This window comes from Perognathus longimembris, chromosome 13, assembly GCF_023159225.1.
Source record: "Perognathus longimembris pacificus isolate PPM17 chromosome 13, ASM2315922v1, whole genome shotgun sequence".
Classification (NCBI taxonomy): domain Eukaryota; kingdom Metazoa; phylum Chordata; class Mammalia; order Rodentia; family Heteromyidae; genus Perognathus; species Perognathus longimembris.
In genome coordinates this window covers 23,598,941-23,624,666 of record NC_063173.1, presented here as the reverse complement: position 1 = coordinate 23,624,666, position 25,726 = coordinate 23,598,941, and the positions used below count along the sequence as shown (strand labels likewise).

Genomic DNA, 25,726 nt, shown 5'->3' with positions numbered 1-25,726 from the left:
GGACATGAACTCAACAAACTCCACCCCACCACCTAGAGGCATTCCACAGTGAGTTGCATTATCCTAAGAATCCAGTGCAGTTACAGAAAGCCCATTGCATCATCTCTCAGCAGGACCATCAAATAGGATTGCTGCTTTGAACTGTGCCAGCCAATCATTTATGGCAGACCTGAAGCCTGATTAGAAGAGGTACTGATAGGACTCCCCTGGCCCTTGACAAACTATCCTCAGGAGACATGAGCAAGATCCTGTCCCTAATCCTCTAGCAATTGGCAAGCTCTCCAGTCCCAACCACATGGAGCATCCAGAACCCTGAAGCAACTATGAGCTGACAAATAGCCCTGTTTCTACCTGACCACTACTATCACTTTCTCTACTTTCCAGACCCTCTGCCTCGACATAGTGACCCAGCTTGGGCTTCAGACTCTGGGGAGTGAGCTGAGTCAGAACTCAACAGTGTTTCTTCCAGGCCACATTTTCTATTTTGGGGTTACACACACACACACACACACACACACACACACACACACACACACACACACACACACACACCGGCCCCTAGCAAAGACCCCAGACTTCCTAGGATCCAAAGTTGTAAGTTACATACCTTGAAGGTGAAACATGGGGGAAATGTGCAATAAGACACTTACCTGTCACATTCAGTGTGATGTTGTACCTTTGGGGGGTGTGCAAGGATGTGTGCCATACCACACACTGGTAGACGGTCCCAGAGTCTTCCCCAGAGGACTTTATTTTCAAGCTGCTGGTACGGTTAAATGTACCATCTTCATTCTTGAGAAGGGGATGTGTGGTGATGTCCTTAGTGATCTCTTGAAACTGGAGAACCTCTGGGATCCTTTTCTCCCATGTTATATTAATATTTGGGGGATAGAACCCATTTGCCCTACATACAAAATAGTTTTCTTCATTATTTTGCACTGTGTGTTGCTCTACAAACAATATAATGTTTGGGAAAGCTGTCATGGAAGAGAAGGTACATAATTAGGATCAGGACCAACCCCTGCTCACACACCCCACACCCTTTTCCCCTCAACCTTACCCTCACTGACTTCTGTGATACCTGTACCCCTCTGCATTACTGTTATTATGGCAAAGCAAGACACAAAACATCAGATATCTGCTTTTTTTTTTTTTTAAGATGGAGACTGAGACATAGATAATGCTGCAACCATGCCCAGCATCAGGCTGGAGATCCATCAATTCCAGACCAGACTGGGAACTCTTTGAGGGCTGATAGGGATTAGCTCATTATCACCAAGATGCCTGAATGGGGTTCTACTTGGGCTAAATATTCTGAGTATGTTAGTGCCAGTGTCAGTAAGATGCTGGCATGATATCACCTCACTTTTCCAATAATTTTCCAAAGCTTTTCACAGTAAAGTTTCTTAAGGGCTGGGAATATGGCCTAGTGGTAGAGTGCTTGCCTTGTGTACATGAAGCCCTGGGTTCGATTCCTCAGCACCACATATGTGGCTGTGGCTCAAGTGGTAGAGTGCTAGCCTTGAGCAAAAAGAAGCCAGGGACAGTTCTCAGGCCTTGAGTTCAAGCCCCAGGACTGGCAAAAACCAAAACAAGCAAAAAAAAAAAAAAAGTTATTTAAGCTATTTTGTGTTAGACACAGATTCTTCAGGATCTGAAGAAAGCCTTGGGATACTGGTTCTAAATACTTCTAACTGGATCTGACCCATTTAGATGAAAGTTACATCACCAACTTTTACTGCAGGTGGGGAGAGCCATGTGTTTACATAGGATCGAGTAGTTCTGGATATACTCTAAAGTGGAAACAACATCTCCCAGGAAGTAGACTTAAATATAAACTGTGATACTGGCTCAAGAATAGACAAAGAGATCAATGGAACAGAACAAGAAGCCCAGAAACAGGCACAGAAATACAGTCCACTAATCTTTGACAAAGGAGTAAAGGTAATTCAATAGAGAAAAAAAGTCTTACAAAAAAACAAATGGTGCTAGAATAATTGGACATCCATCCATATGAAGTAAATGCACAAAGAATTTAGACTGAGACAATATATTGCATAAAAATTAACTCAACATGAATCACAGACCTCAATGAAATAATAAAACATCTGGAAGGTAACATAGAAAACAAATCTAGGGGGGCTGGGGATATGGCCTAGTGGCAAGAGTGCCTGCCTCATATACATGAGGCCCTGGGTTCGATTCCCCAGCACCACATATACAGAAAATGGCCAGAAGTGGCGCTGTGGCACAAGTGGCAGAGTGCTAGCCTTGAGCAAAAAGAAGCCAGGGGGGCTGGGGATATGGCCTAGTGGCAAGAGTGCCTGCCTCATATACATGAGGCCCTGGGTTCGATTCCCCAGCACCACATATACAGAAAATGGCCAGAAGTGGCACTGTGGCTCAAGTGGCAGAGTGCTAGCCTTGAGCAAAACGAAGCCAGGGACAGTGCTCAGGCCCATAGTCCAAGCCCCAGGACTGGCCAAAAAAAAAAGAAGCCAGGGACAGTGCTCAGGCCCTGAGTCCAAGCTCCAGGACTGGCCAAAAAAAAAGAAAACAAATCTAGGTGGCTGTGAACTTGGTGATGTGCTTTAAAATATAATGCCAGAGCTGGGAGGTAGCTTAGTGGTAGACTTTGTCTTGCATGCAAGAAGCCCTAGGTTTGATCCCAGCCATACTAAAAAGGAAGAAAAAATGAGAGAAAAAGAGAAAGAAAAAAGAAAGAGGAAGAAACAAAAAGAGAAAAATAGAAAAAGAATTGAAAACGATGCCAAAGCATGAACTATGAAAGTAAAACTTGGTACGTTGAAATTTTCTTTGAATTAAGAACTTCTTAGAGCCACTAAAGAAATCAGCAAGGAGGTTCAAAAATTAAAAAATCAGAATCAGGCACTGGTGGCTCACACCTATAATCCTAGCTACTCAGGAGGCTGAAATCTGAGAATTGTGGTTCCAAGCCAGCTTGGGCATGAAATACAATGTCTGTGAGGCTCTTATCTCCAATTGAGCTGTGGCTCAAAGTGGTAGAGAATTAGTCCTGAGTAAAAGATCTCAAAGACAATGCCCAGGCCCTGTGTTCAAGCCACAGGACTATAAAGATAAAAAATAATTTAAAAAACTAAAAATAGAATATATTATCCTCCACTGCCACTTTTGTGCATTTATCTAAAGGCATATAGACACTTGCACACCTATGTTTATAGCAGCACTAATGACAACAGCCTAGGCATCTACCAACAGGTGAATGGATAAAGAAATGTGAGGTATGTGCATAGGTATATAAACTCATACATATATGTATGTATACAGTGGAAAATATATACAATGGAATATATATGGGTATATACACACACTATAATATACATATACAATGGCATATTCCTTAGCCATAAATAAGAATGAAATTATGTCATTTCTACAAAAATGAATATAACTGAAAATCATCAGGCTAAGTAAAGTGAGATAGACTAGGAAAGACAACTATTACATGTCATTTCTCATATGTAGAATCTAGGCCTCAAAAACTTTAATTACATTAAAAATAAATGACCCTCAGGCACTTGAGGGTAATATCAAGATCATATCATGTTGAAGATGAACCAGTGGCAGGCAACACAGCCAAAGCCAGAGCTGGAATCAGAGGAGAAAGTGTTACAGGAGGAAGTGTATCTTCATACATCATCACACCTGAAAGCAGAACTTGACCAATGCAGAGATGGCAGATGAGTCATTGGGTTCCCCTTTAGGGCAATGTGGACTTGGGAGATGGCAGATGAGTCATTGGGTTCCCCTTCAGGGCAATGTGGACTTGGAAGCTATAAGCTATGAGCTATGAGGGAGGAGGAGGAGGAGGAGGGAGAGGAGGGGGAGGGGGAGGAGGAGGAGGAGGAGGAGGAGGAGGAGGAGGAGGAGGAGGAGGAGGAGGAGGAGGAGGAGGAGGAGGAGGAGGAGGAGGAGGCCCAAATTTTGGGCTGGGAATATGGCCTAGTGGTAAAGTGCTCACCTCGTATACATAAAGCCCTGGGTTCGATTCCCCAGTACCACATATACAGAAAATGGCCAGAAGTGGCACTGTGGCTCAAGTGGCAGAGTGCTAGCCTTGAGCAAAAAGAAGCCCAGTGCTCAGTCTCTGAGTCCAAGGCCTAGGACTGGCAAAAAAAAAAAAAAAAAAAAAAAGACCCAAATGTTTCAAAAAGGCAACCAGTTATGTCATGTGGTGTGACAAAAACAAAACAAAACAATATTTTATCTCTGTGATCATCCTCCAAAAAACAAAACCCTAGTCTAATAAGAAAAACAGCAAGAAAATCCAAATAGAATGGCATCCTGCAACATACTGAACCAATACTACTCAAAGCTGTCAAGGACATCAAAACAAGGAAAACATGAGAAATTTATCACAGCCAAGAAGAATCTAGGGAGACATGACAATTAAAAGTAAAGTGATAATCCAGATGGAATCCCAGAACAGAACTGTGTGTGTGTGTGTGTGTGTGTGTGTGTGTGTGTGTGTATGCATGTGTGTAAAAATTAAGAAAATAAATTATAGGACTTGGTAGTAATTTATCAATATAAATACCATATTCATACAAGCTATTAATGATAGAGGAAATGGTACTCAGGAGTTGGAGTAAAGTGAGAGTTGCAACATAGTCTGCTAACCCATTGTAATTTCAGTGTAGAATAAGTGAGCTGTAATTACCCGCTGCACTGCCAAAATTAACATGTACAAAACATTCAAAGTCTTATATATGGATTTATGGCTGGACTGTGTCTGCCTAGAATTCCTGTGTCCCTTTCCAAAGTTCCTATTATCTCTCAAGGTGAGTTTTTTTGGAAATAGCATCTGTAAAGGAATAATTCAGTTTTAAAATGAGGCCATTGGGGTGGAACCTAATTTATTATAACTAGTGGACTTATGCAAATAAAGAAAGTAGGATAGAGATACCTTCAGAGAGAAAAGACCAAGAGAACAACCAGGAAGCTGACAGCCAAAGGAGAGAAGCTTCAGAAGATACCATGCTGACACTTTGGTCTCAGACTTTTAGTCTTCAGGATTGTGAGAAAATAGACATATTATTTAAGCCAATCAGTCAGCAGTTTCCTATTATGGCATCCCTGGAAAATAATATATATTTTCCAAGTACATCCCTACTTTATAATATAATAAAGAAGAACTCAATAAAAAGAGATGCTTGGAATGGGATATGGTGAACACACCTGTAATCCCAACACTTAGGAAGCTGAGCCAGGAGGATCATGAGTTTGAGGTCATCCTGGACTAGGTAGTAAGACCTGTGTTCCCCCAAAATGTATTTGAGAGCTGTTATAAGCCTACCATGAGAACCTACCTACCATAGAAGAGCCACTTAGTGAGAAAGTTCTGGTCCAAAGATATTAAACAGTAGGCCCAGTAATTCAGTGTGGAAATAGCAAAGCTGGAATAGAATTCCGATCTGTAAAGCCAATTCCAAGTACCTTTTTCCTTTGCCAGCTACTTTTACTTCTTCATGGAAGACCCAGTGTCCATACAACAGGACAGTTATTTAACCACTATGGCTATTATTTCCTCAACACCTGCAATAGACTGAGCATGATGCTAAGCTTTTCACCAGCATTTTTCATAGACACTTTCCTCTTAGGTACAGATTGCTTTTGGTAAATGAAAAGGACACTGATGTTTAGTCACTGAGAACTTGTTCAAGGTTATCCAACTGTTTATTGAAGCCCAGGACTGAAACCCACATCTGTCTGACTCCTAGACTGCTACCCTAAAGCCTGTGCTGTAACTTGGCCCATCTGCAGCTCCACGCCCAGCTCCAGCACCATGGGAACTACAGGGCATTGCCCTCAGGTACCTACCCACAACTTTTACCAAGATCCTGCCTTCTGCCTTCTGAGGAGTGACTGTCACCATACATCGGTATTCTCCTGCGTCCCTCAACTGGACCTCAGACAGCTGTAGGGAGGCATCACCCCTCTCCAGCCTTCTTAGAGATACCATGGCCCCAGGTCTGAATGATGCTTGATGATCTCCAAAAAACTCAAACACCTTGCTCTCTGGTTCAGACATCTGATTCTTCCAAAACCAGGTGATACCCATAATATTGATGTCCAGATGTGGGGAACCTGGGATTTTGCAAGATATGATGGTATCGTCATTCAGAGATACTATCTGTGTCTTGCCTGCCATCTCCACTTCCAGAAGACCTGAAGCAATAAAATAAATTGGTTATGAGACCCTTGCTTCTCTCAAACACTACCAAATAATAAACATTTCTTGGGAGTGGGCAAGGGAAGGCTTAATACAGAGGCCTTCATGTTAATCCCTATAAGCTCTCTTTTTCTCTTCTTTTTCAAGATTGTTTTGGCTGTGACAGGTTCCATGTTGTTCCACGTACTTTTTTTTTGTCGTAGGACTTGAACTCTGGGCCTGGGTGCTGACCCTGAGCTCTTCAGCTCAAGTCTAGCATTCTATCACTTTGAGCCACAGCTCCACTTCTGGTTTTCTGGTGGATAATTGGAGATAAGAGTCTCACAGATTTACCTGCTTGAAATGGCTTTGAACAGTGACCCTCACATCTCAGCCTCCTGAGTGGCTAGGATTACAGGCATCAGCCACTGGCACCCAGCTCCATGTACATTTTAGAACCACCTGTGGCTTTCTATAAAGAGGTCAGCTGGCATTCTGATAAGAATTGCACTGAACCTGAAGATCACTTTGGGTAATATCTTAAAAATGCTAAGTTTTCAATCCATGTACGACGTGTTTGTTTTTGTTTTGTTTTGTACATGTGCCTGTCCTGGGTCTTGAATTCAGAGCATGGGTGCTGTCCATGAGCTTCTTTGCACAAGGCTAGCTCTCAACCACTTGAGCCACAGCTCCATTTCCAGCTTTTGGGTGCTTAGTTGGACTTTCCTGCAAGGGCTGGCTTTGAAACTCAACTTTCAGAGCTCAGCCTCCTGAGAGACAACACCCCACCAATACACGACAGGTTTTTAAGATGTCCTATGAAACTGGCCATCAGTGGCTCATGCCTATAATCTAAAGCCAGGCAGGCAAGAAAGTCCATGAGATGTTTATTTCCAATTAAGCATCCAAAAAATCCAGAAATGGAGCTGTAGCTCAAGTGATAAAGTGCAACCTTTGAGCACAGAAGCACAGGGACAGTGCTTAAGTTCCCAGGTTTATAGGCAATTTTCTGAGCAACATATAATTTATGCAGGCATTAGGATAAAACTCGCCCTGAGAGCTCATTATCTAGAGGTGAAGCATGAGCTTGGAACTCATCAAGCCACACCAAAGAACCACGTGTATGTCTCCTCTCTCCAATCTGTTTGTTTATTTGTTTTGTTTTTGTTGCCAGTCCTGGGGTGTGGACTCAGGGCCTGAGCACTGTCCCTGGCTTCTTTTTGTGCAAGGCTAGCACTCTGCCACTTGAGCGCCACTTCTGGCTTTTTCTGTATATGTGGTGCTGAGGAATCGAACCCAGCACTTTACCACTAGGCCATATTCCCAGCCCCTCCCTCCAATCTGAAGGGAGGCCATTTCTCCTGGAGGCTGATTATTCCCAGGAGTATAGAAAGCACACTAGGATTTAAAGAACTGTCTCACTCAGATGGTTACCTATGGGTACTCTTTCTCCAAGAAAAAGTCAGGCTACATTTTTCATTTAGAGCTTCACCTGAGGTTCCTTCTAAACATGCAAAGACAAGTCCCTGCTCTGAAAACAGTCCCATGAGGCATTGTACAAAGAAGTCATCTGCTGGCAGTTGGTTTGCAATCATCTTCACAGTGATGATTTGTGGAAACCAAAGTATGTCCTGCAGAGATGGCCTCCAGAAAGAACTGCACCCAACAGTGAGGAGGTCCTGACAGAGAAAAGTAAGTAACAGGGAAGCTCCTGAGTTATATAGCTGACAATTCCAAGAAATGCTGAACACAAGTCTTTTGATTAAAGGGCAAGTGCAGAGACTCCCCAAGATGGTAAGAAAGGGGAGCTTAAGGGTACATGCACAAATGTCATAAGAAAAGAAATGGGAAGATGAACTAGAATACCAAAGATACAGGAAATTCCTCCCAGAGGAAAGAGGGGAAGCAGACAACAAGAGTGTCACAGAGTAATGCTACTAGAGTACTAAGCATCATATTCCCAACTGCATGTTTCCTGTCATGGCTGGGCTGGTGGCCGCTGCGGGCCGACGAGGACATGGCTCTCACACGGGCTCTCAGCTGGGTCCCGGTCCCGCGGGTGCGTACGCGGCAGGTGCGTACGCGGCAGGTGCGTACGCGGCGACGGAGTTGGCAGCGCCCGGGGCGGCTCGGGCTCCCCAGGCGGCCAGGGCGCGCGCTGCTGGCTGCTGGCTCCTGGCTCCACTCCCCTCGCTCCCGCATCCAGCTCCGCTCCGGCCTCCCAGGAGCCGCAGGGGCGGCAGCGGCCACGACTGGAAGCTGGGTTTTGTTTTTTAACATCATGCTGGGCCACACAAACTTACCCGGGAGGCCCACGAGAAGCAAGCCTGTGGGACCCTCTCAGGCACCCAGTGATTTCACAAAGCCGTAATCCGCAGGATACCGCGGGACAAGGAGGCTGAAACCCCCAAGACATCGGAAGAAGCCAGCAGGGGCACAGTCAGCCCTCCCCCCCCCCCCCCGCCCCTTGCCTTCTTACTTGTGGTGACCAGCTTGTGCCACAGAAGCAGCCCCTGAACCCCTCTCCACAGCGCACGGGCCATGGGCGCCGATCCCTGCAGTTCGACTCGCCACATCCCAAAAGTTTCTTATGCCTCTGGGGGCGTTTGGCCCGATGGCAGAAAGTGCCCGGTCAAAGAGGAAGTATTTCCTACTGGGGTATTCAGACTTCCCGGGCCTGAGATCCTCTGAGAAGCCGATGTGTGTGTGTCTTCTTCCTTCTTCTTGCGATCGGTGCCCGAGCTTCCTCCGAGGCGAGAACTTCTGGGGACCAGTCTTGACCAGTAGACTCACTCGCTCACTCCTCACACCATAAGAGCGGGGCGTGGTTAGTGGGCAGCGGAGACGCTCGCCGAGAGGCTGGCAGGGAGCCCTGGAGGCTGGAACGACGCCAGGGATTCCTCACTGCCCAGGTCTGTCCTATGCCTCTGCCGTGACAGCTTTTCCTCGGCCATGGGGAAGTTACACACATAAATAAAATTTTAATACAACTATCTTACAATCTATACAATCTTAACACTAATACAGCCACAACTTAGAGAGGAAGCTATCTGCATTTTAGCCTCGGGGTATCTTGGGAAAGCCAGAGTCAGGTTCCCACCTGCTAAGAAGGGAGGGAACCCTAACTACTGTGCCCTGTTCCAGCCCTCTTCTCTCAGGAGTACCTCCAGCCTCTCCTTTCCTGGGGAGGGGGATGAGGGGGCGGCTGCTGGCTTTTGTTCTAAGAGGAGCTCTTGGTTACTCCATTGTGTGGATGAAGTTATTTGATAGGGTCAAAGAAGCCATATGTGATTTGAAAAAACCTTAAATAAGATAAATAAATCTAAAAAAAATCTTAAGCCAAACACCCAAATAAATCTCCAGAAATCTTTAGCTAAGCAGCTATGATCCTTAATTTCCCATCCCTTTACTAGCCCACATACAATCTATAACCCTTTGAAGCAAACCCTAAAATTCAGTTCATTCAGTGATTTTCAGATTTACCACCTCCAGATGAATTTGCAAATCAATTTAACAGCATCATCCAGAGCTATTATAAATGTGTGGCATTGCAAAGTGGGCATAATACCCCAGGACCATGCATCCTCTCTGTCACTGTCACTGGTTCTGTTTCACTATTTCATTTTTTTCTTCACATCATTAGCCTGTGATGTATCCAAGTATGGTGCTGGACAGAAAGATGACTCAGTGTAAAGGAACTGTCAAGGTGAGACCAGGCTATCAGATTAGGTCAGAACTGACTTGCTTAATGATTGCATTCATACATTCTTTTTCTGGTATTCTTTTTCTGGTACTGTCAAGTGTTGGGCAATAGGCAAACACTTTGTCTTCTATAGACTGAGAGAAGTCCCTGGGACGGTTTGATCTCAGGTTAGATGTTAGCCCAGTGGCAAGTTAATTGGCAAAATTTGCTGAGTAGTTCGTAGAATGGTATAATTGTTATTTCTTGATTTTAGCAATCTTACCACGGGTAATACAGCAAGATATCAGTATTTGGGAGAGCTAAGGGTAGAACATATGTGAGTCCTTTGCTCTAATTTTGCAAGATTTTTTTTTAAACTCTGGTATTTAAAAATCAAAAAGTTCAAAAAAATCACAATCAGAACTGTTAGACTTTTTTTTTTTTTTTTACAAGGGTGGGGGGGAAGGTGGCGAGAATCAGAATGACAGAGCCAGAATCCTCACATCCCATCCATTGGACCATCATCATGGCTTCTGCCAGTGTATCTTCTTAAGTGGAAATGTTTCCTGTGTATTACACAAACAGTGTGTGTGTGTGTGTGTGTGTGTATAGCTATAAATCCTTTCAAGTGATTATGTCTCCAGAACTTTCCTAACATTGATCAGGTTTCCTTCCCAGTGTGCATTCTCTAACGTTGAAAAAGTATTGTGACTTAGCAGCAGGTCCCAAATTTCCTTTCCTTTCCCCTTTTCCTTTTCTTTCCCTCATCTCTCACCTCCCTTTCCTAACTCTTACTGTTTCTTCTTGCTCCTCCCCTTTCTTTTCTCCTTGCTCCCCCCCCCTTTCTTTCTCCTTTTCAGTTCTTTTCTCCTCTTTTCCTCTCCCTTCCACTTTCCTTTTCTTGTTTTTGTTTCCTTTCCTTTTTTATTTCCTTTCATTTCTTTCCTCTTTACTTACTTCCTTTGAATTTTAGGAGTGCTTAGTTTTATAGGACAAAAGAGATTAGCTGTGAGGTCTAATTAAATGTGTACCCAGGTGTGTCAGTGGTTAGTGCTCAGCTGTAAGTGCTCTAGCTCTTCCAGGACTGGTCAGTGATTTCTAAGGCCCTATGACTACAGCATTATAACTGTATTATGTTACATATATAGTATAACTATAACTAAGCTATAACACCACTTCATAAATTGCATCTTTCAGTAGTGTCAAATCTGTCTTTTTTCTCAGAAAATTAGAATTTTATTTCATTATCTGATTTTAATGTAATTCAAAAATAACATAAAACTAAGACTAGAATTTCCAAGACATATTCATACAATGAATTTAAAGGTTAATTACATTAAAGCTGGGCACCAATGACTCATGCCTGTAATCCTAGCTACTCAGGAGGCTGAGATCTGAGGATCCAGTCAGAGCAGGAAAGTCTCGGAAACGCTTATCTCCAATTAAGCACCAAAAAATCTGGAAGTGGAGCTGTGGCTCAAGAGGTAGAGAGCCAGCCTTAAGCACAAAAGCTTAGGGACAATGCCCAGGCCCAGGATTCAAGCCCCAGAACACACACACACACACACACACACACACACACACACACACACACACTAAAGTTTCTGTCTTTCTAGTTCCATATCACACTAAAATCCAATTGTTTACTTGTAATTTTAAAAATAATCTAAGATCTAAATAAACCAAGAAGAATTAAGTATAATCTTGATGATTAGACTTATTTTTCTAAAATTCAAAATTAACACATTTTCAGCCACGTGTTTACAAAAGGTTTTTAATTCAACATTTAAATTGAACAACTTTCAAAATTACCCCCAAATTAATGCTCATAAAAGGCCATTAAAATGCTGACTTTAAAATAGGGTGTGTTAAATCATTACTAAATGGTTCTCAAAACATAAACAACAATATAAAACATGGATAGGCAGCACTAGTTTCCTTCATTAAAAGAGAAAATAAAGGACAAAAATTATATTTTAAGAACACAATTCTTTTTGTTCAGAATGCACGGAATAATCTTGTATCCAGATCTAATTTAGGTACCAGCTTTCATATAAACACACATATTCTATCTAAAAATATGGCCTTCATCAGAAGCTATATTCCACAGACACTAGTTTTCATAGTTGCAAGGGCTTATATGTGTGCTAATAAATCCTGGACAAGCAGTTTCAGGAAAGGAACTCCTTCTTCCACCTCGAGTCTCCAGTGCTCTTTTGTTGTTAAGTCCTGAACAGGGGTAGAGAGGCAGGCACAGCCTGAACTCACTAGAGACACCACAGAAGAATGAAAATAAGTCTTTACTGTGGGCATTAAATAGCTTCAAATTGTCTTCAGGATAACATATTTAGCCTGTTTATCGTTTACATAAATATTTGAGAAAATAACCCTATATTATTTTGTTTTTTTAGTGTGCCAGAACTAGGGCTTGAACTCAGGGCCTGGGTCCATGATCTTTTGTGCTGAAGGCTACCTCTATCATTTGAGCAACAACTCCATTTCCAGATTTTTGGTGGCCAATGGGAGATAAGAGGCTCATAGACATTCCTGCCCTGGCTGGTTTCGAACCACAAGCCTCAGCCTCCTGAGTAGCTATGATTACAGGTGTGAGCCATCAGCTCCTGGTTAATAATCCCATTTTAATAAAGTCATCTCATCTTAATTGGTAATATAACAGACCCTTCTTAGAGTTATGAGGAAAGAAAAGGATTTATTGGGACAGCCTGCTAAATCCCATGATGCTAGGGGTACTAAGCTTTAAGACTGAAAAAGGTGCTACATTCTCCAATGACTGAGGAGTATTGGCAATGTAAGAGTGGAAAAGTTAATAGTAAAATGGGAAAGGAAGAGTACATGGAAAGGAGAGAATTCAATTAAAACTCAGATCATCTAGGCAAAAAGTAACAAAGAAACAATACACTCTGATCTTTCTCTTCTTTTCTAACTATAGAGTTTGCTGAGTTCATGTTCTGGTCTGTCTATGCTAAATAATATTTGGTTGGTTGCTACTGTAATCCTGAGTTCTAATCTCAGGACTAGAACTGAGACTTAGTCAGAGAAAATAATTAAAACAAACTCTAAGATGATTGCTCAAGACTATATAACAAGAAGGAATCACTGTAAATTTGTTAGAAGTTTTAATGGTTGTGCTTAACAAAAATATTACCACCTAAAGGTTTAAAATATTAAAGGACATGGTGCATATGTTTTTCAAAAAGAGAAATTAGCTATCACCACTTAAATAAGGAAGAATTTAAAAAGTAGAAATAGCAACTTCTGACAGAGTTAAAAATAAAGCAAACCTAAATCACTGTAACAAAGAGTCAGAGTGGACCACAAAAGTAGATAGAACAACATGGTACAGCATGACTAGGGCTACATATGTGTTTCATATCCCACACATAGAGAATCTAAAGTAAGGATAGGGATTTATTTAATCACTTATACTCTGATGTCATTGAAACAGAACATTCAAAAAGTACTAAAATAGAAATAACATGCTAATAACCAACAACTCATAGGAGCTTGTCAAAAGGACTACATAGAATCTTTTCTCTATTATTTTTAAATCACTCAGCCCAGTTATAATTTTGAAGTCACGACTAAGAATTGGAAAAGTCAAAACTACTATCTATACCAGATTATAAATTATAAACAAACCTTGGTTCCAAAGGTTCCAGAGTTTTGATGGCAAGAGGAAGAATTACTAAGCAAGAAGGGTGGGGTGGGTGAAGAAAGTACATCGTCAAAAGACTGGATGACATACCAGCTGTTGGAGAGCATTCATTATTGTCAACATGAGATGTGGATACTGGTCTAACTGTGCTATCCTGGCATGTTGGGGGATGAGGGACTTTGTAATGTAGAAATGAAATCCCAACCCCACTCCCAGGAGATAGATGCACCTGAATTCCTAGAGGCTGGATGGGAACTGGAACAATAGGTACTAAACCAGCCATGACTTATATCATGAACTCGAGACTCTGAACTCTCCATCCTGCCCCCTGACCATGACCCTATTTAGGCCTCAGCACCTCAGCTGCCATTTTATGCCATGCCTCGTGTCCCCAGACTCTCCGCGGGTCACACAGCATCCCTCTTCAACTCTCCATTAGAGATGATCTGGTTTGAGATTGTTTTTCTGATCTTTCTTTGCTACCCTCATGGCTGAGTTTCCTCACAGTATTAAGTATATTCAAAGCTGCAAGTTTTTGAGGGGGAAATGTGTCTGCTACCAGTTGGCAGCTTTCTAATAAAGACTCCCGATTCAACCTCTCAAAATCTGGCTTCTTTGTATTTCATGATTGAATTACCATATAACAAACATATGCAGGATAGTGATTAAAATGTATATTCAAAAACTGCAATGAAATCTGTAATCATCTGTAAACATCAAATGTAGTTATTTTTTCAACACAATGCAATAGGTAATATTTGAAAAACTCTAAATATCTAAAATCAAAAGTGTCACTGGTTTTATTTTGCTGTCTTGATAAGCAGCTGGCAGTGCTGGAAATTCTAGGTTCAGATTTTGCAAAAATATAGTCTGAGGTTTTCATTTCTTGTTGCTGTTGCTTGTTCTGGCTCAGTTCTTAGATCTTCTAAGGCATGGTTTTGGATTCATACTCATTTAGGAAACAAGCTTAAAAGTAGGGTAGAGAAAGATTTGAATCCTGCTAATGATATTTTACTTTAATAAAAAACAAAGGGAAGATGTAACTTCCCTTAAACATCACACTTTTAAGAGAGATAGTTATGATGGTTTTCTTATAATATCACCTATAAAGAACAAAGAAAACAAACTTTGCATTTTACTTAAATATACCACAGTCTGCAATTTCAACAAGAACTGATGAGTTGAAAGAAAAAAATATTCAGTTGAGGATAAAGGAGGCCTTCTCTATTAGGTTCTTCAGGAGATAAAAATCTTCAATAAACACAATGAAGTTCATCTTTTAACTCTGGGTCTCTGTAAGTTTATCTTGATTCCTCAGGGAAGCTGTAAGGCAAAGATTAAAATTTAAGCCATAACCTGGACTAAGCTGCTCAAAACTCACCCTAAGGATCTTTCTTCCTCTTATTAGTTAACCTGTCTTAAAAATCACCTTTATCACAGGGCACTGGTGGCTCATGCCTGTAATCCTACCTACTCGGGAGGCTGAAATCTGAGGATCACGGTTCAAAGCCATGTCAGGCAGGAAAGTCCATGAGACTCTTATTTCCAAGTAACCACCAAAAAGCTAGAAGTGGAGGTATGGCTCAAATGGTAGAGTACTAATGGTGAGCACAAAAGCTCAAGGACAGCACCTATGCCCTGAATTCATAGCCCCAGGACTGGTACCAAAAAGAAAGTTACACCACTCTCAAAAAAGCAACTACTACTTTTATGGAGCTTGACCTCAAGACTTTGCACTCTCATTTGGCTTTTCTCACCAGTGCCCTACCATTTATGCTACAGCTCTACTTATGGCTTTTTGCTGGTATTTGGAAATAAGAATCTCAAAGACTTTCCTACCCAGGCTGGCTTTGAACTACAACCCTCAGATCTTACCCTTGAGTAGCTAGGATTATAGCTGTGAATCCTAAGTGGCCAGTAAGAAAAAGCTACTAATGCTAAGAGAAAAATATAATGAGTAGACTGCTTGGTTCTAAAGCTTTTAACATGCATTCCTGGTAACACTGCAATTCCCACCCTCCTCACATAGCTAGGGTTCCAAGTCAATTGATCCAATTAATCAGGTATGCTCACCTGAGACTTTTGCTCAGCACTTAGATGGGGAGGTAGGCAGAAAATGAGTTGTCCATTTTTGCTGGCAGAGTACAGCAGAGGTGGTGTGTTTCTGGAGCTGGCAGTTGTTTAGCACTTCCTCATCCAGCCAGCAGCTTCATTGTTGAGTGTTGCAAAAGTGTCCTTCTGGCAGCCTATGCTTGGAAAGTCAGCCTACATTGGTTTTTTTTTGTGTTTTTTTTCAGGAAAACTCTAAAAAAAATCTAGAAAGATTCTTTGAGCTACTTATATTCTTTATGCAATCCATTTTCTATTTAAAGAAATAGAAGAGGGGCTGGGATTGTGGGGCTTGGGGCTGGGCTTAGCGGTAGAGTGCTTGCCTACCATGCAAGAAGCCCTGGGTTCGATTCCTTAGCACCACATAAACAGAAAAAAATCCAGAAGTGGCGCTGTGGCTCAAGTGGTGGAGTGCTGGCCTTGAGCAAAAATAAGCCAGAGACAGTGCTCAGGTCCTGAGTCCAAGTCCCAGGACTGGCAAAAAAAAAAAAAAAAGTAAAGAAATAGAAGAGTCCTCTTCAAGAAGATCCCTCTACCTCCAATCAAGAATCTTGACCTGCACAGAATTGGATGGCAAAAAGTAAGGATGTTAGGAATGCAGCTCAGTAGTAGACTGCATGCTTAGCAGGTGGGAAGCTCTGGGTTCAAATCCCAGTACTAGAAAAAGAAAAGTGGGAGGAGTGGCTTAGTGAAGATATCTCCAACTGAATGTGAATATCAGAGAAAACAGTGGTAGAATGTCAGATTGCTAGCCTATGCTGGCTGTTCCTTGTCTCTTACTGTGAGGTAAATATGATGCATGCTGAGGTTAACAAATCTGCCGAGTTGCAAAAGAACACAATTGTGCTGTATGGGAACTGCTGTCTGCCTACAGTAGCAATTGAGAAAGCTCCCAGTCTGAAGTCCAAAGGAACCAAATGAGCTCCATACAAGAACCATTTTAAGTAAAGGCTCTTCCTCAACTGAGGAAGCTCTTGGATTTTCAAGAACTCTGCCCCAAGAATTGTCTGCTAGTAAGAACCATAATAAGGGGAAAGATCAGATTAAGAGCACTGCTGTCCTATCAAAGCTTATAGTCTGAAAGGCGCTCCATTAGGTAAGACCCAAGGGAATAAAGAGGACAAAGACATCAGCAAGCAAAGGATGAAATTCTTTCTGTAAAAGATTTTTTTAACTGTATCAAAACTGTCTTCAACTGTGATTGCACAAGGAAATGATTAAAGAAGAAGTTTTAAAGTTCAGAAACTTAGTAAGATTTTAGGATCTCATTTGCTCTCCCCCACCAAAGATAATCCTAAACATCCACAATCCAAAACTAGCATGCAACAGTTTGTAGTTGTTAGCTAACTCAGACAATCTGTAATAATAGGAAGTAAACCACTAAGATTGTTCTGCATCCAAGAAGAAAATCCTTTCCAATGTCTATTCAATATAAACCTGAAAATTCATGGATAATAAAAACCTCTTTAAGGCCAAAGGCCCTTGAGGATGTTGTATAAGGGAATTCCTCTCAAAAAGATGATTCAGAAGTTATGTGATAAGCAAACCATACAATATTTTCATAAGTGTAGCAGAGAAACTATTTCTGGAAAGCAATACTTTCTAACTGGGAAGGATCAGCCACTAATATGTTTCTAATTCTTTTCTTTTCCAAAATGCCTATTTTACTGCTATTTTATTGAATCTATACATTATGCTTTGGGGGCAGAAAACTTGCCTTTTACTTTGTAAGTAGCCAGAACACAAGAAGTCACATCATAACCTGGCAGAAGGGGATAATACCCAAGTATCATACCATGGATTTCAGGCAGTTTCTCTGTGGAGTAGACAGGTGTTTTCTGTCTTAGAAGTAGGATGTACATAGAGATTCAGGTAGCCAATAAGGTGATTGGGATTAAGACCAGTGCCTACCAAACGCTCCTTCTTCCTTCTTCTTTAATAAAACATAGTAACTTTATGTTGGGCCCACTGCATTATTTCACAGGTGAATTTATCATTTCCACTGCAGCGAGTTGTTGGCCATATGACTTAGATCTGGCCAGTGATGCTAGTTTTCTGGAAAATTAACTTGAGAAAATGGATTCAATTAGGCAAATGCTTTCCTTGCGCTCTTCCCCTGCCTCCAGCAGCAAGGCTGGAGACTCCCAGATGAGGTTCTTGAAGATCAAAGTCCACCTACTCTGGACATCTTTCCTGGAAGAGGGGACCTTCCTATTGAGTTGAAACCACTATAATCTTTGGTTTTTCTTTGACATGTAGTGGAACCTAATCTTAAATGACAAAACATACAGTGAAAATATGAGTAAAAGTAGTCTGAATAATGAAGGCTGTTCAGCTGAGGAATATCTACAGGTTAAAGATGCTAAAAATGGGTAAAAGCTATTAGGAAACACTGAGGAACACTATAGCCTTTTCAGAATAACTGTTAATATCAAAGAGAGAAATACTGAAGATGATTATAAGCACCCTTAAAAGAGTATCTATCTTTACAAGTGAGAGTAATTTAATTTAAAAGCCACAGGCAGAGCTTTCTCACTTAAAGATAGTCTCGTTGACTGAAGGCAGAAGGCCAATTAAATGACTAAAGAAGAAAAAAGGAGGGAGGTAAGTGTATGTTTGTTTTCTTTAGTCTGATAGATTTCAATTCTTAAATATATGCATCTAAAAAATTGTGCTCTTGTTTTAGAGGTATCTCTCTTTAGTCCAAATATGCTTTAAAATATTTATTGAGCAGAGAGAATTGGGAAAAAAGTAAAAAGACCAAACAGATGTTAACAGCTTTCTTCCAAGTTTTCATGGACTTCAGAACTTTAAACGTCTGTTAAAAAGAAATATAATCTCATTTTAAACATTTCTTCTTTATTATGAATGTTATTTTATTTACAGATATATGGAGTATTTATTTTAAAAATAAGATTACCTAATCACTACAACTTAAAAACGTTTGCTGATAAGGTCAATGTAATTGATGAGAAAAATTATGATGTTGAAATAAACCGTGGCACTACAAATCTAATTATTAAATCATATAGCATTTGAAAAATGCTTATATAAAAAATTGGAAGGCTTTTCATTCTTCCACAATGCTAATTTATTTCTAAAAATGTATAGAAAAGAACAAATTCGAATGATGCAAAATTATATTATCTATACTTAAAATAAATGTGGATATCAACATATAACTGTTTACTTCCCTAAACAAATGAATTTTAAAAGTACCTACGTGGCTCAAACTTCAGTTCTCCATTTGGTCCTGATGGAGCAATTCCTTGTTGGAATTTTTTTTGTTCCAGCTGCTGTACTGCCTGGTGAATGGGAAAGGAAAACTTTAAAATATTATTTTATTTCCTATGATAAATGTTACCTTTGACAAAACACAATAAACTGAATGTAACTTTCCTTTATTTTATTTTATGTTTTTGGCGGTTGTGGGTCTTGAACTCTGGGCCTGAGCACTGTCCCTGAGCTCTTCAGCTCAAGGCTAGTGCTCTATCACTTGAGCCACAATACCACTTCCGGTTTTCTGGTGGTTAATTGGAAATAAGAGTCTCACAGACTTTCTTCCCCGGGCTGGCTTGAAACTGCATCCTCAGATCTCAGCCTCCCGAGTAACTAGGATTATAGATGTGAGCCACTGGTATAAGCGCTAAAATTTAGATTTATATTCTACACACTATTAGTAACTGAAGTTTCACTCCTTAATCTCACTTATTTTGAGAACAGGATATCTGTAGATCACAAATCACCCCTTCAGTTGAGCTAGCTGAAACTGGTTAAATCTAAAATGTCTGCCAGATTATTATACCTTCATTATAATCTCATCTGCATGCTACATAATACACCCTCTGGAGCCAAGGTAGGTGACAGTTGCCAAGGCAAAAACTAGAAAGAACCTTAACAGAAAAGAAAGAAGTGATACCTAAATTCCTGGAAAATTTCTGCCCATTCTCAGAAATACATGAATATTCACCATCTTTATTAGCCTATCCCTCCTTTCTTTCACTTTTATATCTACAATGCTCCAAACACTCAAGGGTTGAGAAGTTCACTTGAGGTGTTTATCTCCCACTTCTAAAATTGGCCAAATTGGTACTAGGTCTGGTTATTGGTTCTACAACTCTGAGAGGGAGCAAGGACCCAGCTTGGGAGCAAATACTATAACAAGAAAAAATATTAAAGTAATAAACTTTAAAATAAGATATCTAATAACACATTGAAATATTATATTATAAAACACAGGTTTTCAGCAAAGCACCTAACATCTGAGTTTTGCTCTTGTTTTCCTTCTGTATTAAAGAGGTCAAACACAGGTCCACATGGAGGCTAAGAATGTGCTATACTACAGAGCTACACTTCCAGCTCCTAACTTTTTTTTTTATTCATCTACTACATTAAACATAATGACAACAATAAAATCCTCCTGTTTCCATCTCGTGGAGTTCATTTTACTTAGCCTCATCTTATATAATAATATGTACATAGCTGTTGAGCTATTGTGATCCACTGATAGGTCTATCCTAGACATTTTTATGTTTATTTAGTAATTGTTTAGTTTTAGAGACATGATGTAAAGTCGCTGACCAAAACATGTAGAAATACTATTTGAAAAGAAGTTTCTTATTTTACAGACATGATCTCTACTGTCCGCCCCCCACCCAACATCCACATATCAGGGAGACCATGTGCCTTTGTTCTCTGTGTTCTAGGCTTGTCTCATTCAACCTTATTTGTTCAAGATCTGACCATTTCCCCGTGAATGGCATTAGTTTATCATTTCTAATCTAACTTTTGTTTTTTATTCTTCTTTCTTTATTTTTTCTTTTCTTCTCTTCCTCTATGTGTGTGTGTGTATACGTGTGTGCACTTGCATGCACACATACATACCATTACTAGGGCTTGAACTCAGGGCCTAAGCACTGTCCCTTAGTTTTTTCACTCAAGGCTAGTGCTCTACCACTTGAGTCATTGAGTCACAACTCTACTTCCAGCTTCTTGCTGGCTAATTGGAAATAAGTCTCACAGATATTTCTGCCTGGGCTGGCTTCATGCTGTGATCCTCAGATATCAGCCTTCTGAGTAGCTAGGATTGATTACAGACATGAGTCACAAGTGCCTTCCTGCCTTCTTTCTTCTTTTTCCTCCTACTCCTCCTCTTTCTTCTTTCTCTTCTTTTTCTTCTCTCCTCCTTCTCCTCCCCTTCCTCTTTTCCTTTCTCCTCCTCCTCCTTCTCTTCCTCCTCTTCCTCCTCCTTCTCTTTCAACAAGGTCTTTCTCCATTGTGCAAGTTAAGCTCATACTCCTGGTCCCAAAGCAATCCTCTTCCCTCATGCTTCCCAGTATCTGGCTAAAAATACCCACCATCTCAGCAAGCCCCTAATACTCATTTTAATGCCACAATCTTGTTACAGTAAGGCACCTGATGATACTCCTGCTTCTGAGCCTCAAGCTGGTCATGTTGACGTTGTAGCTCTTCTCTTTGTTTCTGAAGATCATCTGCCTTCTTCTTAAGTTCATTTTCTTGCAAAGCAATAATATTTTCATATTCTTTCAGTTCTTCTTCTGTGAAGAGCTGTTGATGATCCAATGTCTAATAGAAAAAGAAAACAAGGAAAGAATAGTCTTAGAACTATGATAGTAAGGTCTTACTCAACTTTAAAACCTGTGATTAGTCGATAAGGCAAGTATAAAAATGTATTTGTAGGCTGGGAATGTAGCTTAGTGGTAATGTGCTTGCCTCACATACATAAAGCCCTGTGTTTGATTTCTCAGAGCCACACATATAGAAACAGCCAGAAGTGGCACTGTGGCTCAAGTGGTAGAGTGCTAGCCTTGAGGAAAAGAAGCTCAGGGACAGTGCCCAAACCCTGAGTTTAAGCCCCAGGACTGGCAAAAAAGTATTTGTAATATACTTTTTCAGTAAGAAAGAAGAGCAATAAGAAAATGTACATTTATATTCTCAACTGAGCAAAAGGGGAAAATAAGATGGAAAACTCAGAAACCAATATGACTAGATACTAAAGACCAAGACTGAGAACTGGATAGAAAGGACAAACTAAGTATAGTTAGAGAAATAAGACTTCTTTCAAAAGTTAAAAAAATTAATGTTAGGGCGGGGATATGGCCTAGTGGCAAGAGTGCTTGCCTCATGTACATGAGGCCCTGGGTTCAATTCCCCAGCACCACATATACAGAAAACAGCCAGAAGTGGCGCTGTGGCTCAAGTGGCAGAGTGCTAGCCTTGAGCAAAAAAGAAGCCAGGGACAGTGCTCGGGCCCTGAGTCCAAGGCCCAGGACTGGCCAAAAAAAAAAAAAAAAACAAATTTAATGTTAACATACTAAATAGCTAAATGAAAAGAATAAGAAGCCATGAGTCTACATTTACATAAAGAGAGAGGGAGGGAGAGAGAGAGAGAGAGAGAGAGAAAGAGAGAGAAAGAGAGAGAGAGATAGGGAAGGACAATTTTCTCTTCTTATAGAAAGCCAAGTAATGAATGTAGAAGCAATAACAGTAGAAAAACATGACTTGTCAACCATCATAGTAGAATTCAGGCCAGAATCATCAATGGATTCTGGGCTCAGCACTTTCTAGACAAATGCTCTACCACATAAGCCACACTTCTAGCCATTTCCCACTTCTATTAAGTTATTTTTTTTCATATTGAGTTTCCTATTTTCTCTTTTTTCCCAGGACTGCCTTAGACAGCAATCTTCCTACTTATTTCTCCCAGCTAGCTGGGATTACAAGCTAATGCCACTGTGCTGAGCTTAATTGTTGAGAAGAGTGTCTTGCTAACTTATTTCCTAGGCTTGCCTCAAGAGAGATCCTTCTAATCTCTGACTCCAGAGAAGGTTGGATTATAGGTATGAACCACTGTTCCTGGCTATGTGTACTTTTCAAGAATGTTAATGCTGGGGCAATAGAGAACTTGCCTAACATATGCAAGGCACTAGGTTCAATCTCTAATAACACATGCACACACATCTACACACACATACAGACAATATTCCCATGGAAATTGAGATGGCAGTTGGCTCAGGTGGTAGGGAGCTTGCCTAGCATGTGCAAGGCCCTCAGGTCAATCCTCAGTACTGCAATTGATATAATAAAAATCCATCCTAGGAAGAAAAGAGTACTAGGGGAAGAAAAAAGGGGGTGGAGAAGACTGAAGTATGACATGTGTATATTAATATATGAATTATATATATGAAGATGGAATAATAAAATCAACCAAATACTGTTAGAAAAAGGCTAGAAGAGCCAAGCACTGATGGCTTATGCCTGTAATCTCAACCTCCTGAGTAACTAGGATTACAAGTATAAACCACCAACACCCAGTGATTTTGGTGGTTTGAGACAATGTCTTCAGAATTTAACCCAAGTGGACCCTCAAACTTGTGATTCTCTTGCCTCAGCCTCCTAAGTGCTGAGGTTCCAGGTATACATGCACCACCCCACATGGCTCTCTTTTATTTGCTTTATATTAGGAAAAGACAGTCTTTTTTTGTTTTGTTTTGTTTTGGCCAGTCCTGGGCCTTGAACTCAGGGCCTGAGCACTGTCGCTGGCTTCTTTTGCTCAAGGCTAGCACTCTGCCACTTGAGCCACAGCACCACTTCTGGCCATTTTCTATATATGTGGTGCTAAGGAATTGAACCTAGGACTTCATGTATACAAGACAAGCACTCTTTCCCCTAGGCCATATTCCCAGCCCACAATCTTTCTTGAATTTGCTTTAGTTGGTGGTTACCTCTTATTCTTTTGAAACTGTGATTGCATTTACGTATACTGGGATACTTTTTCTGGAGCAATTTGGCTAAATATATTAAGAAAGTAAAAACAGTTCAAAAACTGAAAATATTGGGCCAACTTCTGGCCGTTTTCTGTGTATGTGGTGCTGAGGAATCGAACCCAGGGCTTCATGTATACAAGGCAAGCAGTCTTGCCACTAGGCCATATTCCCAGCCCTGTAAGACTCTTATCTCCAATTAACCAGCAATAAGTCAAAAGTGGCATTGTGGCTCAAATGGCAGAACACTAGTCTTGAGCAAAACTGGTAGGGGACAGAGTCGAAGCACTGAGTTCAAGCCCTAACACTGGCACACTACATTTATACAGTATAAATCCATTTTCTTTTTGGCTGGTCCGGGAGCTTGAACTCAGGGCCTGGATGCTATCCCTTTGCTTCTTCTGCTCAAGGCTAGTGCTCTACCACTTAAGCCACAGTGCCACTTCTGGACTTGTTTGAGTAGTTTCTTGGAGATGAAAGTCTCACAAATTTTCCTGCCTGAGCTGGCTTCGAACTGCGATCCTCAAATCTCAGCCTCCTGAGTAGCTAAGATTACAGGCGTGAGCCACCAGCACCAGGCCTATAAATCCACTTTCAGAATACAAAAATATGACAATGTACATTAGGATAAGACTTTTTTTTTTGGTCTTCAAAAAATAATGAAGAAAGCAAGGGGGGATAGGGTGAAGGACTGGGGAAGGGAAGGAGGGAGAAAATGAGGAAAGGGATAATAGGTATGACAAGAAATGTATATGTATTCACTACCTTAATCATGTAACAGTAACCCCTCTGTACATCATCTTGACAATCAAAAAGCACAAATATAAAAATATAAATATATATCTATAAATTAATGACAGGATAATGTGCTATTTATATACTGTATGCTACATATGATTTATATTACATATATAAGCAAGTTACTATTTCAAATTGTCATAATATAATGTATAATTTATCTATGTACACTTAAGGTGGTAGAATTACAAGACTTCTGATTTTTTTCTTTAAGTGTATCTATTTTTTATTTTTAATAATGAACATAAAATAATATCTTAAATATTTCTAATTATTTGTAATGGCTAAAAATGAGAAACTAATTGCTTGGTCAACAATCAGCTTGTCTTTCAATAATACAAGTTCAAGTCTGGACACTGGGGGCTCATGCCTGTAATCCTAGCTACTTAGAAGGCTGAGATCTGGGGCTGGGGATATGGCCTAGTGGCAAGAGTGCTTGCCTCGTGTACATGAGGCCCTGGGTTCAATTCCCCAGCACCACATATACAGAAAACGGCCAGAAGTGGCGCTGTGGCTCAAGTGGCAGAGTGCTAGCCTTGAGCAAAAGAGAAGCCAGGGACAGTGCTCAGGCCCTGAGTCCAAGGCCCAGGACTGGCAAAAAAAAAAAAAAAAAAAAAAAAGGCTGAGATCTGAGGACCATAGTTCAAAGCCAGCCCTGGCAGGAATATCTATGAGACTCTTATCTCCAATTAATCACTGAAAAACTAGAAGTAGCGCTTTGGCTCAAGTAGTAGAGTACTAGCCTTGAGCAAAAAAGAGTTCAGGGACAACATGCCAGGACCAGCACACACACAAAAAAGTCTATACATAATGCCTACAAATAAATATTATGGGAAATAAAAACTGAAGGTAGAAAAAAATGATTTATAATTTCTCAAACCATAGGCTCCTTTTGAAGTAGTTTGTTACCTCCCAGCTATCTGGCTCCAAGAATTCTTTTTTTTCTGTAGCTTTCAAAAATTCTTCCAGAGTTACCAACCGGTCTTTGTTAGTATCAACCTGTTAAAAGGAAAATAGAAATACAATATAATATAAATATTTGTATTTTTTAGATACTATTTTCTAGGACATGCTACTACATGAATACATAGCAATTAGGTCTAATGCCCACTAAAGCCAGAGGGGGAAAATAGAAAATACAGTGTATGATACAAGAATCAGAAAATCTATATTTTTTCTATATAATTAAATATTTTAAATACACGTTATGTATATACTTGATATCCAAAAAACTGACATATGACAGTTGGCTCATCTAATTAGTTAGGCTGCTATTATTCACTTTTCTCACCTTAATAGAAACCAAGTGCCTTAGACAAGAAAAATCACCATTCCAGGATGGTTTTGGTGTTTACTACTGTTTTAGTCAACCAAAGAGGTGCTGAAGTTAAAATATTCAACATTTTTCCCAAAAAGAAACAACGAACTGAAAACTAAAGTTGACAAACTCTCTAAATCATCTTCAGTGGTTTGTGTTATCTGTG

General features: G+C 40.5%; 2 protein-coding genes and 1 long non-coding RNA gene across 3 annotated transcripts in view; all 3 read right to left on the bottom strand.

Annotated features, from left to right (window-relative positions):
* Positions 1–579: 579 nt before the first annotated feature.
* Ncr3lg1 (natural killer cell cytotoxicity receptor 3 ligand 1) lies at positions 580–8,476 on the bottom strand. The gene is made up of 3 exons (XM_048361287.1): positions 8,140–8,476; positions 5,863–6,210; positions 580–977 (listed from the first exon to the last, which is right to left on the bottom strand). Exons 1-3 carry the CDS (start codon positions 8,474–8,476, stop codon positions 580–582), a joined length of 1,083 nt encoding a protein of 360 aa, XP_048217244.1.
* A 4,519-nt stretch (positions 8,477–12,995) lies between these two features.
* On the bottom strand, positions 12,996–16,024 carry LOC125362255. Its single transcript, XR_007213045.1, has 2 exons — positions 15,625–16,024; positions 12,996–14,874 (listed from the first exon to the last, which is right to left on the bottom strand). It is a non-coding gene; the product is annotated as an uncharacterized LOC125362255 (long non-coding RNA).
* A 2,344-nt stretch (positions 16,025–18,368) lies between these two features.
* Nucb2 (nucleobindin 2) overlaps positions 18,369–25,726 on the bottom strand; it is a 38,030-nt gene continuing 30,672 nt past the window's right edge. The window contains exons 11-14 of the mRNA XM_048360634.1: positions 25,152–25,241; positions 21,076–21,246; positions 18,884–18,965; positions 18,369–18,478 (exon numbers count right to left, since the gene is read on the bottom strand). Of these exons, the coding sequence (XP_048216591.1) occupies positions 18,471–18,478; positions 18,884–18,965; positions 21,076–21,246; positions 25,152–25,241 (351 nt within the window). The 3' untranslated portion in view covers positions 18,369–18,470. The remainder of the gene's footprint in view (positions 18,479–18,883; positions 18,966–21,075; positions 21,247–25,151; positions 25,242–25,726) is intronic.

What these genes read in the sequence shown, in the direction of transcription:
- Ncr3lg1 (XM_048361287.1), bottom strand. Translation starts at nt 8,476, where the DNA reads ATGATGTTAAAAAACAAAACCCAGCTTCCAGTCGTGGCCGCTGCCGCC. An exon ending in AGTTGGGAATATGATGCTTA is followed by an intron (nt 6,211 to 8,139) that starts GTACTCTAGTAG and finishes TTATTGCTTCAG; the next exon opens with GTCTTCTGGAAGTGGAGATG. An exon ending in GATCTTGGTAAAAGTTGTGG is followed by an intron (nt 978 to 5,862) that starts GTAGGTACCTGA and finishes CTTCCATGACAG; the next exon opens with CTTTCCCAAACATTATATTG.